The sequence below is a fragment of the Octopus bimaculoides genome, chromosome 7 (assembly GCF_001194135.2).
Source record: "Octopus bimaculoides isolate UCB-OBI-ISO-001 chromosome 7, ASM119413v2, whole genome shotgun sequence".
NCBI classification, from domain to species: domain Eukaryota; kingdom Metazoa; phylum Mollusca; class Cephalopoda; order Octopoda; family Octopodidae; genus Octopus; species Octopus bimaculoides.
In genome coordinates this window covers 55,159,278-55,175,740 of record NC_068987.1, presented here as the reverse complement: position 1 = coordinate 55,175,740, position 16,463 = coordinate 55,159,278, and the positions used below count along the sequence as shown (strand labels likewise).

The 16,463-nt window shown below is 35.0% G+C and overlaps 1 protein-coding gene across 4 annotated transcripts in view; it reads right to left on the bottom strand.

The window, feature by feature from the left end:
- LOC106881306 (catenin delta-2) overlaps positions 1-16,463 on the bottom strand; it is a 409,602-nt gene that overhangs the window by 119,295 nt on the left and 273,844 nt on the right. For 3 of the 4 annotated variants that reach the window (XR_008264620.1, XM_052969695.1, XM_052969696.1), the window contains 2 exons: positions 10,464-10,656; positions 7,469-7,671 (listed from right to left, as the gene is read on the bottom strand). Coding sequence is in view for 3 of the 4 variants with exons in the window: in XM_052969695.1 (XP_052825655.1) it covers positions 7,469-7,671; positions 10,464-10,656 (396 nt within the window). In the remaining variant the exon portion in view is untranslated. The other variant, XM_052969697.1, reaches the window with a different exon arrangement.

Below are 16,463 nucleotides of genomic sequence, written 5' to 3'. Positions count from 1 at the left end.
ATATAAATTATCTTTTGCTTGTTTCATTCACTGGACTGCAGCCATGCTGTAGTGTGGCCTTGAAGGGTTTCATCAAACAAACTGACATTAGCGCTTATTTTCTAAAATCTGAAGTTTATTCTATCAGCTGGCTTTGCCAACCTACTAAATTATGAGAATGTAAACTAACTGACACAAGTTGGCAGATATTAGATGGGGTAAGTCAACCTCTATAGTGACTGTTATGATAAAGTGTGCCCAGTTAAGGAAACATCCAAAACTGAGATGCTAGAATAAGACATAGTTCTCTGGTTTGAAAGATCCTCTCAAATTGTCCAATCCATGCTAATGTGGAAAGAGGACACAAAATGATGGTAATGGCACACACATGCACATCTTTTTATGATGACAGTTTTCAACTTCTTAGATGTGTAAAATTTAGCATTTTCATGGCACTGATCATGAAATTTTTCCAGGCAGTTTTAATTATCAACTGAAATGGATACTAAATAATGATCGCCATTTAATGCTCACTTTCCTATTTTTGCATGGGTTAGATTGTGATTTGTTGAAGTATGCCCTTTCTGTTGCCAACTCTCACCTGTTTCCAAGCAAAGTAATATTTCACCATAGCCTGACATGGAAGTAAACAACATTGCTTTGTTTGTATGTTGGTGATGGTCATTTACAATCATCATACGATTGCCAAACAAGTTGTCAAGCTATGTAAGTGGATTTCAGTACAGTCAGCTGTGACTTGTAAATGGGTATTGCATGTATTACATGTTAATATGTACCATGCTTTTTCTAATTGTTTTAGGTGTTTATGAGGTTGCATGCAGACAGAGACACCTTCTTGGATCCTGTTTGCCTTGGCCCAGTGGGAAGTGTCTTGCAAATTTGGACTTTGTGAATAGCTGAAGTGAAATGTCTACAGTGGTAAGGTTTGAACTAATGACCATATGGTAAACAGTTTAACAACTTAACCACACAGCAATGTCTTATATAAATAAAAACAATTACAGTGCGGGTGCAGTAGAGAGGTATTCAGAAAATTACCTCTAATACAAAATTCTAAAACAACAAAATACACATCCATCTATATACCTACACACATTTATATATACATACCAACACACACACATATATAAATAAATGAATAAATATACACATGCATGTTTATCAATATGTGTGTGTGTGTATGTAATTGAATAACTAATAAGAAGGTTGCATATAGCCAACTAGAAGTCATGTGAAAAAGGATAAAAACTAAATTCTATAAGCTAATTTGAAATGCATGTTGTTAAGCAACTAATATATTAATACCATAAGCAATTTTGAGTATGCAGTTGGCTGGATTATTTGTTAGCATTCACATATAAATGTCTTCATAGTCTTATAAAACAAAAAACATTAATTCCATTATTATTATCTTGATTATTATTATTATTATTATTATTACTGTTTTACTACTACTACAAGGTTTAACTGCAATTACAGAATAGTCTTGAGTTTGGAGAAAATTAAAAGGTATTTTTTTTTTACTAGAAATGTGGAAAAAATAAACCGCAATACACAGTATTTAGCAAATCTTAGTGCATCTGAAATGATCATTTTATGTATGTATATGTACACACACATCTATTTGTCTGTAATTTGGGATTCAAACAATTCCAGGCTACTTAGTTAGACTGGAAAAAGAGATCAAGCCATCAGTGGTTAAGCAGAGAGTTATTAAGGCAGGATTTTACAACTGGATGATGCTGCTCTTGAAAAAAAAAAAAAAAAAAATTCCAATGGTCTTTGAAAGCATAGAATGACCAGTCATAATGTCAACAGTATCACAATTTTGTTGAAGAGGTGAAAAGCATAGAATATCAACATTTCTGAAACACTCATCATCATCGTCGTTTAACATTTGCTTTCCATGCTGGCATGTGTTGGATGGTTTAACTGAGGACTGGTAAGCTAGAAGGCAGTACCAGGCTCCAATCTGATCTGGCAAGGTTTCTACAGCTGGATGCTCTTCCTAACACCAACTACTCTGAAAGTGTAATGGGTGCTTTTTATGTGCTACCGGCATGAAGGCCAATCAGGCAGTACTGGCATCGACCATGCTTGAATGGCGCTTTTTACATACCATTGGCACGGAAGCCAGTTAGGCGGTACTGACAGCAATGCATGCTCGAATGGTACTTTTTACATGCCATGTTAATATTATTAAAATTACTACTAAGGCAGTGAGCTGGCAGAATCGTTAGCAAGCTGGGCAAAATGCTTAGCAGTATTTCATCTGTCTTTGCATTCCAAGTTCAAATTCTGCCATGGTTGACTTTGCCTTTCATCCTTTCAGTGTCAATAAAATAAGTACCAGTTAAGCACTGGGGTTGATGTAATCACCTTACCTCTCCCCCAAAACTGCTGGCTTTGTGCCAAAGTTTGAAATCAATAATACTAACATTATTACTAAGGCAGCAATGTGGCAGAATAGTTAGCATTCTGGGCAAAATGCTTAGCAGTATTTTGTCTGTCTTTATTTTCTAAGTTCAAATTCCACCAAGGTCGACTTTGCCTTTCATCCTTTCAAGGTTGATAAATTAAGTACAAATGAAACACAGGGGGGTCAATGTAATGAACTAGTTCCTTCCCCCAAGATTTCAGGCCTTGTGCCTATAACAGAAAGGATTATTAATATTATTACTACTATCATTTCTAAGAATTGGCTGGAATAATAATATGCTCGACAAAAAAGACATGAAATTGATTCTAACCTGATGTTATTGTAGACATAAAACCAAAAAGTACCACATTATGTGTCTTGTGGTGTTTAGCTATATTGCTTCACACTTAGAATTCAAATCTCAATAGGCTGAAATTTACAATTCACTCTTCTGAATCTGTTGGGATCAATCTCATCTCACTTTATTCCCCTTCCTGCTCAATATATTAGCTTAATGCCAAAAATATCAATCATTGACATTTGGTCAAAGCACTTCAAGTTCTCAGAACAATTTCATCTTGTCTTTATGTTCTGAGTTCAAATTCCACTAAGGTTGGTTTTGTCTTTCATCCTTTTGTGGGTTGATAAAATAAGTACCAGTCAAGTATTGAGGACAATGTAATAGACTAGCCCCCTTCCCTCAAATACTGCTGGCCCTGTGCCAAAATTTGAAACCATTGTTGTTATGATAGTGGAAATGGTTTAGACGACAAAGTTCTAGACTAGAAATGTGACACCATCTAGTGTACACAGTACCTAGAGTTGAATCAATTTACTCTACTTCTCCTCCCTTTCTAGATGCTGCTTTTGTTCTGAAAGAAATCACTATTATAATTATCATCATCATCATTATTATTATTATAATTATTACTGTCGTTCTTCCAATATTTTTGTGGGCGTGTATATTTTTGAGTGCATGAGCATCATGGATGTCTTAAATCACATCTCTAGGCTATTATTCATGCAGTAATCTGAAGTAAATTGGTGTGATGAGAGTACTCTGGAATTGTTGTTACAATAAATAACATGTAAACAGCTTCGCATAATAAAAGTTCAAAGCGATTAGGGGCCCACCCACTCTAACTGTTAATTAGTACAACATCCAGACAAAGGTGAACATTTCTGTGAAGCAAATAAACAACAATAAAAGTAACAGCATTTAAAAAAAAATTTTTAAACATAAACATTATTAGACATCATTTATTATTATTATTATTATTATATTTTGGTCAGTCAGTCAAGTGGAACAAGCAATAAACTGAGCTACATGAAATGGAAAGAAAGATTATGAAGCAGGTAGTATAGATGGTGGTAGTGTTATGAGAAATACAACAGAACAATTGAGACATGGTTAAAGAATTATATGAAGTTAAGGACATCTGAACTTAAGAGGGAAAGAGAGAGAAGAGAGGGACAAGAAGAGAGAGGAGAGAAAGAGAGAGAGAAAGCAAGACTGAGACAAAGAGAAGAGAGAATGTCAGAAAGAGAGAGACAGCAACAGAAAATGAAAGGAAAATGCCGTTTATAGTAGTTTCATTTCCATGAATCAAGGTTTCCTTGCTTTATTTAGAATCACTAAGATGTGAGATGAATGAGATTTAAATATGAGTATGTGTGGGTGGGTGTAAGAACGGACTTTTCTCAATTGCTTAATCAGCATTCTAAAGGCAGATTTTTTTTGTTATTTTGCAACAATTTAGCAACTACAGGCATCTCCCTGTATTATGGAAGTGGTGTGTCCCGGCAAATGGAATTCTATAACGCAAAACATATTTTCCCCATCGACTCTCGATATTCATGGACTTTGATCTAACATGGAAATCGATGGCAAAATAGGCTTTGAATTATGGAATTCCGTGCGGGGAATACAGGATCTTTTAGAGAGGTTTGCTACCTTTTTTGTCTTCTTGCATAGACCTAAATTGACCAAAGCCTAGAAGTGCAGTCATGGTTGTGTGGTTTAGAAATCTGCTTCACAACTATGTGATCTCAGGTTCAGTCCCACCTTTGGCAAGTATCGACCAAAGCCTAGAGGGTGGGTCAGGTAAGAAAAAAAAAATAAAAGAAGCTTGTCATATATGTACCTCTCTCTCTCTTTCTATATGTGTGTGTGTGTGTGTGTGTGTGTGTGTGTGTGTGTGTGTGTGTATACACACACACATGGATGAATAAGGGTATAAGGTAGTGAGCTGGCAGAATTGTTAGCAGGCTGGACAAAATGTCTAACAGCATTTCTTCCAACTCTTTACGTTTGGAGTTCAAATGCCACCAAGGTTGATTCTGCTTCTTTTTTTTTTTTTTTTAAATTAAGAGAGCTTTTATTTCACACAACTTCAAAGAGATGAAGTGAAAAGATGATTTAACAGATGTGACAACCACGTCACACCTAGCATGCAACTTCTGAATAATGCAAATCTAAACGAACACACTGACATATACATGATGAGCTGCTTTCAGTTTCCATCTATGAAATTCACTCACAAGATTTCAGTCAGTCCAAACATTATAGCAAAGGGTTCCATGCAGAGGTACTGAACCTAAAACCTCATGGATAGAAAGCAAACTTTTTCACCACACAGCTATGCTTGTGCCTGACATATACATTTTTTGAAAAGTGTCTTAATCCATTGTTTGTTATTTGGCATAAGTTGGTAAAGGGATGAGAATCAAATAGGAACACAGTCAATCTGAAACTTGCACTCTTTCTTACAATTCACTTAAGCCAGACTAAGTGCTTTTATAACAGAATAAAATGCTGAAGGTAAAGTTATAAAAACCATACCACTAATAATGTATTGTGTCTACTAGTGCATGGCATATTGCTTCTCTCATTTGGATTACATCCTGTTCACATACAAGAGATCAGAGCAATGTTTTGAGCAGAGAGATTAAATTGGCAAACAACAAATGGATTACTGCATATGACCACAGCCTGTCAGAAAACCAGTGAGTGACTGAAGGTCATGGGTCTAGCAAAAGACTTGAATCAAAACCATTATCGACTCAACAAATATATTAAGTAAGATCCTTTAATGGGTTAAATGAATAAGGATGAAGAACTACTGGGGATACAGACATAAGACTATGATGCATGTCAACTATCTACTGATAGTTGGTTGACTCCAACTATCAGCAAATGATATTGTTGAGGAAAATATAAAAAAAAAATAAACAAATAAAAACTAATCAACTTATCAATGTACATACTTTATCAACTTCACTACTGACAAACAACAACTTGGGGAAAATAACTGATTAATAATTTCTTGAAAGTATCAATACTTTTAGAATATCTAAATTTCTACAACTGTTCAACTGATGGAAATTGCATAGAAAATGAGTGAGAATGTATTTATACACATTTTGGCATTATGCAACTTTTCTGTGTTCTTTGATTAGGTTACATACTTTACATGTGGACTAAAGAATGTGCTAAGATAGGTTGAAGGTTTACCAGGACCCAAGATAAGGGGCAGGTTGGGGGAAGTGCACAGTAGTGCCAGTAGGTATTAGTGAGAGAGAATGTGATAAGGGTTGAGATGAAGTGCTAAGGGTTGAGATGAAGTTATATATAGAGGAGATAAAATGATGTGTGGAAGAAAGGTAAGTGGGTAATAGGAAGAAAAAGGAAAAGTAGTTACAGGGAATTAATGAGAAAGAGTCAGAGTGATAAGGGCAGTGAGAAGGATTGAGCTGAAGGAGATGCAATGCTATTCTTATATCATAAATGGGTAGGTACAGATACGCTAATGATGAGAAGGACCAGAGCATATCCTCAAAAATAATATGTCCAAGAAAATTTAAAAACAAGAGGGAAAAGTCTATTCAATATGTTTAGAGTTTGACAAACATTATGTAAAAGATTTGGGGGGCCAGAGTAACTACTGAATTTCCTCTTCAAAATAAACAAATAAAAAGTGTAGATGAGGATGTGTGCTTATATGTGAGGAGGGGGGGAGAGAGAGAGAGAGAGAAAGAAAGAGACAGATAAAAAAACAAAAATAAAGAGAGAGCACAAAATATGTATACTTGCTAGGCTCCTTACTAATGCCAAAGATGCATTAACATACAGCTACATGTAATAAATCACAAGGAATATTTCAAACACTCACATCAATTCAAGTACTGGGAAATAATTCTTATCACCAACGAGTCTAATATTCAGTTGAAATTTATCGCCTCTTGAGACAGAACTAGAGAGATGGTAGAGAAGAAGCTAAACTATTTTATTTGTCTTATTATGCAACCCAAACATTTCGAGTTATCTGAATAAAATTTCAAGAACATTCCAAAAGTACCCAATTAACAAATGAGGAAATATACAACACAATAGATTTAACTATTTTATCCTTGAATCTAAATTATAATTACCAACAGGTTAAACCTATGGAACAGAATATAACCAACCAGTTAGTAATGATAGTATTAATTAATGATGCTGAAATATGCTGATAGATTCACATAAAATTGATGAAACTGAGATAAATTTGATATCCTCTATGAGCTAACAAGTGGTGCTGGTGAGTTTTACAGCTAATAATCAAAGCTAAATATATCAATCAAGATGGCTGACTATGGCATATTTTAATTAATTCGGGATTATTATTTATGGAAGCCTGATTTGGCAAATTTTAAAGCTAAGAGGTTAAACAAGGTTTACTAACTTCCAATAAACTAAAATTTTGACTGACGAACTGTGAACATCAGTGATGAGTTTTCATGCAGGTTAAATGATCGATAAGCTGCTGAGTTAACACATGCACAGATTTCATGCACAGATTCCATGCCAACTTTAAAGAAATATTATACCTAGACCATTTAGAATGTACTATATGACGTTGAGGAGCATAAAATGTGGAACAAGGGCCTGGATTCTGTCTGTGAGGAGGTACTATGGTCATGGAAGTTGCAGCCTTGGGGTTTCCAAGAATTTGCTTAGATTTTAAGCTTTGAGGAATGGGGTGATTTGGAAGATGGTAAATATTTGACCTGGTTGGCGTCACTGATCCTGCTCGGTTGGATGCCATCTGTGGACGGGGAGAGCTCCGACTGTCTGGAGCCATAAGTTCCATGCCTCTAACACGAGCAGTGTACCGATTATATCCATCATCTAAATGTTCTTGTGGAAGCGAAGAAATTGAACTCCTGGCAGCTTGTGGTAATTCTGGAGGATTTATTACTTTTCTTGGAGCCTGCAAAAAGAAAATATAGTTTAGAATACATACATACACACACACATACGTGTGTGTATATATACACATACTTATATAAAATTTATGTAAATAATGGTCTAGTGTCTATGAGGCTGTTTACATTCCTCGCTGCAAACAGCAACTTAGTTGACATTCTTCTGACAATAAATCATCCAGTAGCTTCGCAATTTCAAATTTTGAATATATCCCCACAACTGGACATGTTTCCATGGAAGACTGGAAACAACTGGTAAAGCTTGTGTGATGGCAACACACACCTACAACTATTATGTGATAACAAAATAAGGAGGCAATCACAGACACACACACGGCTCTTGTCATCCTAGAGCTATGGTAGAAGACACTTGCTGAAGGTGCCAAGCAGTGGGACTGAACTCCCAATCACATGGGTGGGAAGCAAATCACACAGCTATGCTTGCAACCATTCAATAAATATCTTCAAGTCTTCTTTTCTATTCTATTCTTTTTATCTCTCTCTCTCTTTTTGTGTTTTCCAGTTTACTGAATCTTGAGAAAGAGGCAAGGTCCATGAGCTTTGCAAACCCTTCAAAACAAGAAAAACCAAAGCCATTAATGTTCTTTTCGAACTATTGCAACTGAATATCTGCAGGGGAAGGCATGAGCAGCGAGTGTTCCAGAAAAACATTGTTTGAAGAAGGAAGAACTAGGCACAGTGGTTAGTGCTGGAAGGTGGGCACAACAAGGATGATAAGAGCAAGAGAGATGTGTTGATTGTGATGAACTTGTAAGGCAGTGAGCTGGCAGAAATGTTAGCATGCCGGGCGAAATGCATAGCGGTATTTTGTCTGTCTTTACGTTTTGCATTCAAATTCCGCTGAGGTTGACTTTGCCTTTCATCCTTTTGGGATCGATAAATTAAGCACCAGTTGCGTACTGGAGTCGATCTTATTGACTCCCTGCTCCCAAACATTTGGGCCTTGTGCCTAGAGTAGAAAAGGATTGTGATGAACTTGTGATGAATAGACGCAATATGCAAATAATATCTGTGTCAACAACATTGTTGAATTGTTAGGTAACCTATTCACCCAACAAAATAAAATATAATTCAACCAACCTTTTGTTTTTCTTTTTTTTTTTTTTGAGGAGGTGGGGTTATGTACAAGGGTGATGCTGAAAAGTTCCTGGCTTTTGGTAAAAGAAAATAGAGGAGGATCAGTTAATTATGATTTTATCTAACATATTCCCCTCTCAGATTCGCACACTAATTGCAGTGGTGCTTCAGTTTTTCTAAGCCCTGTGAAAGAACTTAGAAGGGTAGGTCGCCAACCAGGCCTTTTGCAATACCCTTAAAACCAGGAACTTTTCAGTACCCCTTCATACATAAGTGAACTGAGATATATAACCCTAGTGTTTATCACATGAAGCATTTCTATAGTTATTGGCTATCTAAGAACTGAAAAATGGGAAGCTTTTCTGTGCTACCACTCCAGTTATCTAAAAATCTGCAAAATATTCATAGAATATGTATAATCACAAGTATTGAAGAATGGAGTTAGCAAATCATTGTGGTACATTGTTTACGTATATGTATGTATATCTATACATATGCGTGCATGTGTGTCTTTGTGTAGGTGCTGGTTCTATGTAGAAAGCACCCACTATGTAAAGTGGTTGGTATTAGGAAGGGTGACCAGCTATAGAAACCCTGCCAGAAAAGATGACTAGAGCCTGGTGCAGCCCTCCACCTTGCTAGCTCTTGTCAAACCATCCAACTCAAAATGGAAAATAGACATTCAATGATGATGATATTCACACACACACTCATAAATTATGTATATACTGAATAAGAGAGGCAGCTACAATAAAAGAGGGAGTCTAACAGCTGACCACCACCCATGTCCATCTAGCTGATTACAGTAGTTCATAAAGAACAGTTTCATGGATTGGACCATAATAATAGCACTTGTTTGTTTTTTTAATTCTCTTTAAAACACTTCAATTTCCTTTTAATAGAAAGACTATTTAGTTGCAATGATATGAAATAATTGGTGTCATTAATAGTACTATAAACAACACCCAAAGTGTTTTTATATTGATTAGACATAACCCTATTGGTTATCATTAATGTTGACAATCATAATTGATTATTTGCCTGTTTCTTCCCGCTTATAATCTGAATTATAATTTCATTTACTTCTGTACAACAACAAAACATGAAACAAGAATAAGCAAAAGTATAACAACGCTGTTTTGGTTAAGCAATTACGCATAAAGACCTTAGTATTTTAACAACTTAAACTGGTTTTGCTCTTCTGAACATCTGTATTTTGTCTCATTATTAAGTTTCAATTTTGTCCTTCCATTTCAGAATAAGCACTTTCACCCAGAGAATTATATACTTGATGTAATCTTGATTTTAATTGCTTTTAACCTTTTCATTCTTCTCAACAATCATAAAATTGATATAATTTAGTTACATGATAGTATCTGAATTTGAAAAGCTGTTTAATCTCTGTAAGCATGACTACAACATAAACATAATAAAATAGAGCTAATCAAAAGAACAGTGCAATCTTGTATTTCATGTAATAATTTTAACCTTTTAGCATTCAGATTCCTCTGTCAAATGTAATTCTTATTTATTAACATTGTTTGCAATTATTCATGCATTCAACATTTTGATGATGTGGTTGTTTATATTTTTAGAATGACGTTGTAGGGTAGGTGTGAGAGATTGGATGCAGCTGATATGGTTAAAGGGTTAAATAAAATCAACATAATGGGGGGAAAATAAAAGGTGAGCATTTTACCTGTGTTGGGGCAGCTCTTGCCTTGTATACACCAGCATTTTGGAGTGATAAGTGTGAAGAAGCAAGTGAATGGTCACTGTATTGGTCAAAAGATGCATTGCTAGGCATATTTGCTAAGGTCGGAGCAACAGTAGCGTAATACTGGTCAGGGTTATCTGAATGCGTGTCGGCTTCATAACCATAATCCATTTCCCTGTAATGAAAATAAAAAGTATAAGATTTATATTTTTATACACACAACACACACATGGCTCTTATAGAGATATCAGATGGCTAGTTATGAGAGAATTGGAAATCCATAAATTATTGAGCAAATAAATTTGTAGAATGACAGCAGAAATCATGCCTATTACAAGATGAGCCAGTTGGTGCCAAGAAAAATGCACTTGTGTTGGTGCTATGTAAATGCACCCATGCTGGTGGCACATAAAAAACACCCAGCGCACACTGTAAAATGGTTGTTGTTAAGAAGGGCATCCAGCCATAGAAAACATGCCGAAACAGACAATTGGAGTTTGGACAGCTCCTGTCAAACTGTGCAATCCATGCCAGCATGGAAAACAGACATTAAATGATGATGACCATCATCATTATCATACTGCCTTAGAGTGTTTTAACTGTGCATGATGGCACAATATGATAATTTTGGTATAAACTAGAAGTCCCAGTCAAAGATACCAAAGCAGGATCAACAAGCTAGATTGCAGAGAGCTAAACAATGAGAACACAATATGAATTACTGCATTAGAGCAGGACTTTATAAATTTCTAGTTTGCTTCAAGTATCTACAATGTAGTGTTTGTGATACAATAATGTAATACATTATTTATTTGCAGTTATGAGAAATGAATGAGTGACATTTAAAACAAAACAAAAAAATGCAAGTAACACCCTCACATGTTTAGCTTCCAAAAATGTATGTAAGTGTGTGTGTCCTTGTTTTTAGATCACAGAATAGTTATAAAATGTCTATTGATTGAATTCATGGGTAAATGTTTCAGTACAAGAATAGACAAATATTTCAATAAGCTCAGTATCATCATCATTGTTTTAATGACCACTATTCTGTGCTTGCAGATGGACTTCATTGAGGCAGATTTTCATGGTCAGATGCCCTCCTTGCCACCAATCCTCATCTATTTCCAAGCAAGGTAATATTCCCCTGTGGCCAGACAGGTTTCCATGTAAGGTTACAAACAAGGCACCCTGCTTGTATGATGGTAATGTTCTCATTTATAACCATTCTGTCATGTCAAGACAAGGAAACACAACACCTACATACACATGAGTGTACACACACACACACACACACACATGTATAGTACCTTGGTCAGTTGGTCTTTTACTAGAGCCCCAGGCTAACTAAAGGCTTCTAAGTAGAAACAGAAAGAAGACTATTGTATGCGTGTGCATGTGTGTATGTATATTTGTACTTCCTCATCTTGACATTGTGCAATTATTGTTAACAAGTGTCACCGTCATAAAGGCCATGATATTTGCTTTCAATCTTCTGTGAAAACATCTGTCATGGGAAAATAATAACTTGCTTGGAAACAAGTGAGGGTTGGCAACAACAAAGGGCATCTGGCCGAAAGAGAATCTACCTCAATGAATTTTGCCTGACTCATGGAAGAGTGAATGTTAAAATGATGACGATGACAATATGATGATATAAACTATCAAACCAATACATTTTTAATGTTATCCTTAATGTAAGTGTTAAGAACAATACGATAATTCACTTTATGACAATCAGCTAATTCAATACCCAAAATTTCTGCTGAAATACATTATTCTTCATCATCATCTTAATATCTACTTTCCATACTAGTGACATTTGCTTACAACTAACACATGATGTAAAGGAAACACACACAAATGTGTGTGTGTGTGTGTGTGTGTGTGTGCATATATATATATATATATATATATATATATATAACTAAGGCATTGCGATACTAATAACCTGGTGTAGAACTCAATATACATATGCTTCAGAATGAAGTGTTAGTCAAGTACAGAATGGTAATAAGAAAATGAGAAGACAAAGGAATAAACGATTATTCTATGAACTTCATTAGTTTACAGCTGTTGCAGAAACAGCTGTAAACTAATGAAGTTCATATAAGGTGCAGTGGACTCAGTTGAGATCTTGAGTGATACCTTATGACTTCATCAGAGCCCCGAACATGGAACCTCCAATGAGGCTATAAGGTGTTATTCAAGCACCCAACTATGAGTCCACTGCATCTTAGGAGAAACAACTGTAAGCTAATGAAGTTCATAAGATAATCATTTATTCCTTTGTCTTTTATTTATATATGTAAATGTCGAATGACAAGAATCAGTGCTCAACACTGCATTGGTGGATAAAATTTCTTTATTTGTGTATTAAGGCTACCAGAGGCTTCATGTTAAGAAAAATATCTTAATATCTTAATTTTTCAAGCTGATCACATGGAAGAATTGCGTTCGTTTATTTGTGTATATATACACACACACACATATATATATATACACAAACAGAAGATGGGCTTCTTTCAGTTTCCATTTACCAAATCCATGCACAAGTTTTTGGTCAACCTAGGGATACAGTAGAAGGTTCTTGCCTAAGCTGCCACACAGTGGAATTGAAAAACAAACTTCTTACCACACACCACACCTGCACCTATCTTTGTTTTGATTGATTCACAAAATAATAAAACATTTAGTAAAATAACTGCCATATTAAGCTGATGCTTGGAACATAAATTAACAACATGGAATTTTGATGGCAGGTTTTAAATCTTGATTACTCTAAAACATGAAATTTCTATCACAAAACTAGCAGAGACAGGCTCAGGCAGGTTGGTATATCAAAAGGTTTGAAATATATCTGTGAGGACTCAAAACATTAGCTTAGAATTAATAAATAATTTTTATGTTATGAAAATCAAATTAAATAGCTTTAAATTAAAAAAAAAACAAAAAACAAACAATCTGTTTGTTAAACAGTCCTGAAACAAGTTTCAGAAGCAGTTAGATAAAAATAGAAGGGGAATAAAAAATTAAATAGAAAACTATTCTAAAAAATAGTTCAAAGAAAAGTGGTAATGGAATGAGAATATTGGTAACATCAATTCTGATGATGATTTTATCTGTGCATGGAAGTGGAATTACAAAGAATACACACTGATATTCCTTTATAGGATGACAAGGTGTTTTAAGAAAATTTAGATAGACGATAAATTAAATTTATACTTTGGTGATACAGATTGAATCAAATGAAAATCTTGAGAAATGAAACATTTACACACAATAAAAAAACAACCTTTTAGAGAATGTTTTTCAAAGTATTTGTAGAAGGAAAGAAAAAAATCCCATTATAATCAAAGGTTTAGGTATGACTGTACTTAAGAAGCTGGCTTCACAGCATTATGACATATGGTTCAGTCCTACTGTAGAGTATCTTTGGGAAATGTCTTGAAGCTTGGGACTGAGTAGTGCCTTGTGACTAATTTTTGATGGACAGATACTGTGTGGAAGCCTGTCACTTCAACACACACACACAGAACAAAAATGCATATTTTAAATTTTATTCAACTACATTCAACTAACAGTTTCAATGTGGTTCCCACCAATTAGTGACTGGTCTGAGGCGAAGGTAAATGATTTAGCCAAGATTCCATGTAGAGAGCTGGTACCAAGAACTTCAAGTTTACAATGCAAACTCCTAAATCATTTGGCATAAATATTAGCATCATTTAACATCTGATCCCCATGCTGGTATTGATTGGACTGTGTGTGTGTGTGTGTGTGTGTGTGTGTGTGTATGTGAGACAGAGAATAAAAAGCAGAAAAGCATAAATTTCACATACAGTCCATAATTTGGTTGTACTCTCTCTTTCTCTCATACACACATACACCTGTGTACGTTTGTGTTGTGTTTTGGTTTACTAGTACAGACACTGTTGAATCACATTCTCTATGTCAACACTATGACTCAGTACTATTCAATAAATCGTTTGCAACAAACAAAGCTCAACAAAAGGAGACTGATAAGATTGATCAAGACTCCTGGAAGTGATGCCCCAGCTTGGCCACAGTCCAATGACAAACCAGAAAAAGAAAAAAAGAATAAAGTTACCACCAATAAACTAAACTATTATACTAGACAGTTTTCAATAATTTGATTGGTTGACATAACTGTCGAAAATATAAAAAACCAAATCAATGGGATATTTTGATGTAGGACCTGAAGCAAGGTCTTTTGTAAGACTAGACGACTGCTAAATTTAACATATTTACTAGCTTTAGTTTAACAAACATTGGTTCAATGGTCTTAATAATTTTGATATAGGACCTGAAGCAATTTCTTTCGTAGACTAAATGACTACTAAATTTAACATATTTATGAATTTCAATTTGACAGTCACAGTAATTGTGAGACTAAACAATCAAAACATTATGTTTTCAATTTTAAATTAGGTGCAAGTATGGCTGATAATGTGGTTTTGGGTTCAATCCAACAGTGTGGCACTTTGGGCAAGTGTCTTCTACTATAGTCCCAGGCTGACCAGAAACACGTATATGGATTTGGTAGACAAATACTGAAAGAAGCCTGTTGCATATGTATGTATTATCATACAACAATTGTAAACAAAGGTCACTGACCTATACGTAGTGTCCTTTGTTTTTAGTCTTGTATGAAAACAAGTCCAACCATGGGGAAATATTACTTAGCTTGGAAACAGGTGATAATTGACAACAAGAAGAGCATCCAGCCTCAGAAAATCTACCACAACAAATTGTCTGACCCACACAAGCATGGAAAATGTGGACATTAAAAGATGAAGATGATGCAGACAAAAGGCCAATTTATACAGGAAACAAATTAAGCAACCAACCACAACATGTGTATTATTGCTATTTATAGGCCCCAGAAGAAAAATTGTACGACAAAATCTAGTGTGGCATGATTTGAATGGAGAAAGAAGAGAGAAACAAAACTGAATACTTCAAGACATTTTAGTCTGACAGATTTAACTATTTCTGCCAAATTGTCACCTTCAAAATAAATATTGGCAACCATCACCAATTCAATGTATTATGCTATTTCTGCTCCTACCAGTATCACGCTGCTAAGGTCATCATCATAATAATAAGTAATTGTATGCTGGTTCAACTGAACAATTACTACAGTTCATTGTCTTCAGGTTTCAATTGAATGCTTTTATTTGTTATAGCAGTGTGCTGGAAATATTAGTTCACCATCAGTGTCTGCAAAATGTCACTAAACATATCATGAACTCATTATTTTTGCAATGCTAGCACATGAATATATAATAATAATTGCAAGTCAAGTCATTGATGCATTCGTTGAACATAATTCTCCCTAGTTGCAACCCCTTTCCACTACAAAAAGCCAAAAATAAAAGAAAAAGAAAATATTTTACACAGAAGGGTTTTTTTTTTTTGTGAATGAAAATGTTATACTATTACTACAACAAAATAATTTCTAACATACCACAGGACCCAAAATTAGGAAGAGGGGGGTGTAGCTTATTAAACTGACAAGTATATGATTGGTATTTATCTTATTGATGTCAGAATCAGAAAGAAACGTGTGTGTGTGTGTGTTAGTTTACATCTGTGTTTCTTCAAATATCTTGGACTACAAGTTGTGATGTTGTCATTTCTTGTACCAGTAAAACAACCACTGACATTGTGCCTTTGAAGAAATAAGATATCCTTTACTTGAAAAAACAACTAAGGGTTAGTGACAGGAAAGGCATCTAGTTGCAAAACAATGCCTCAATGATACATTTAACTAATCCATGTTGGCATGGACTCAAGAACTAATAGAAGGTCAAGGTGTGAATTTAATCTTGGCAGGACTGGAAATCAGTACATAAAGAACTCAAATATATTTCATACATAATAGAACTGTCAATCCACAGCCCCAATGATGATAATCCTTTCTACTATAGGCACAAGGCCTGAAATTTTTTTTTGTGGGGG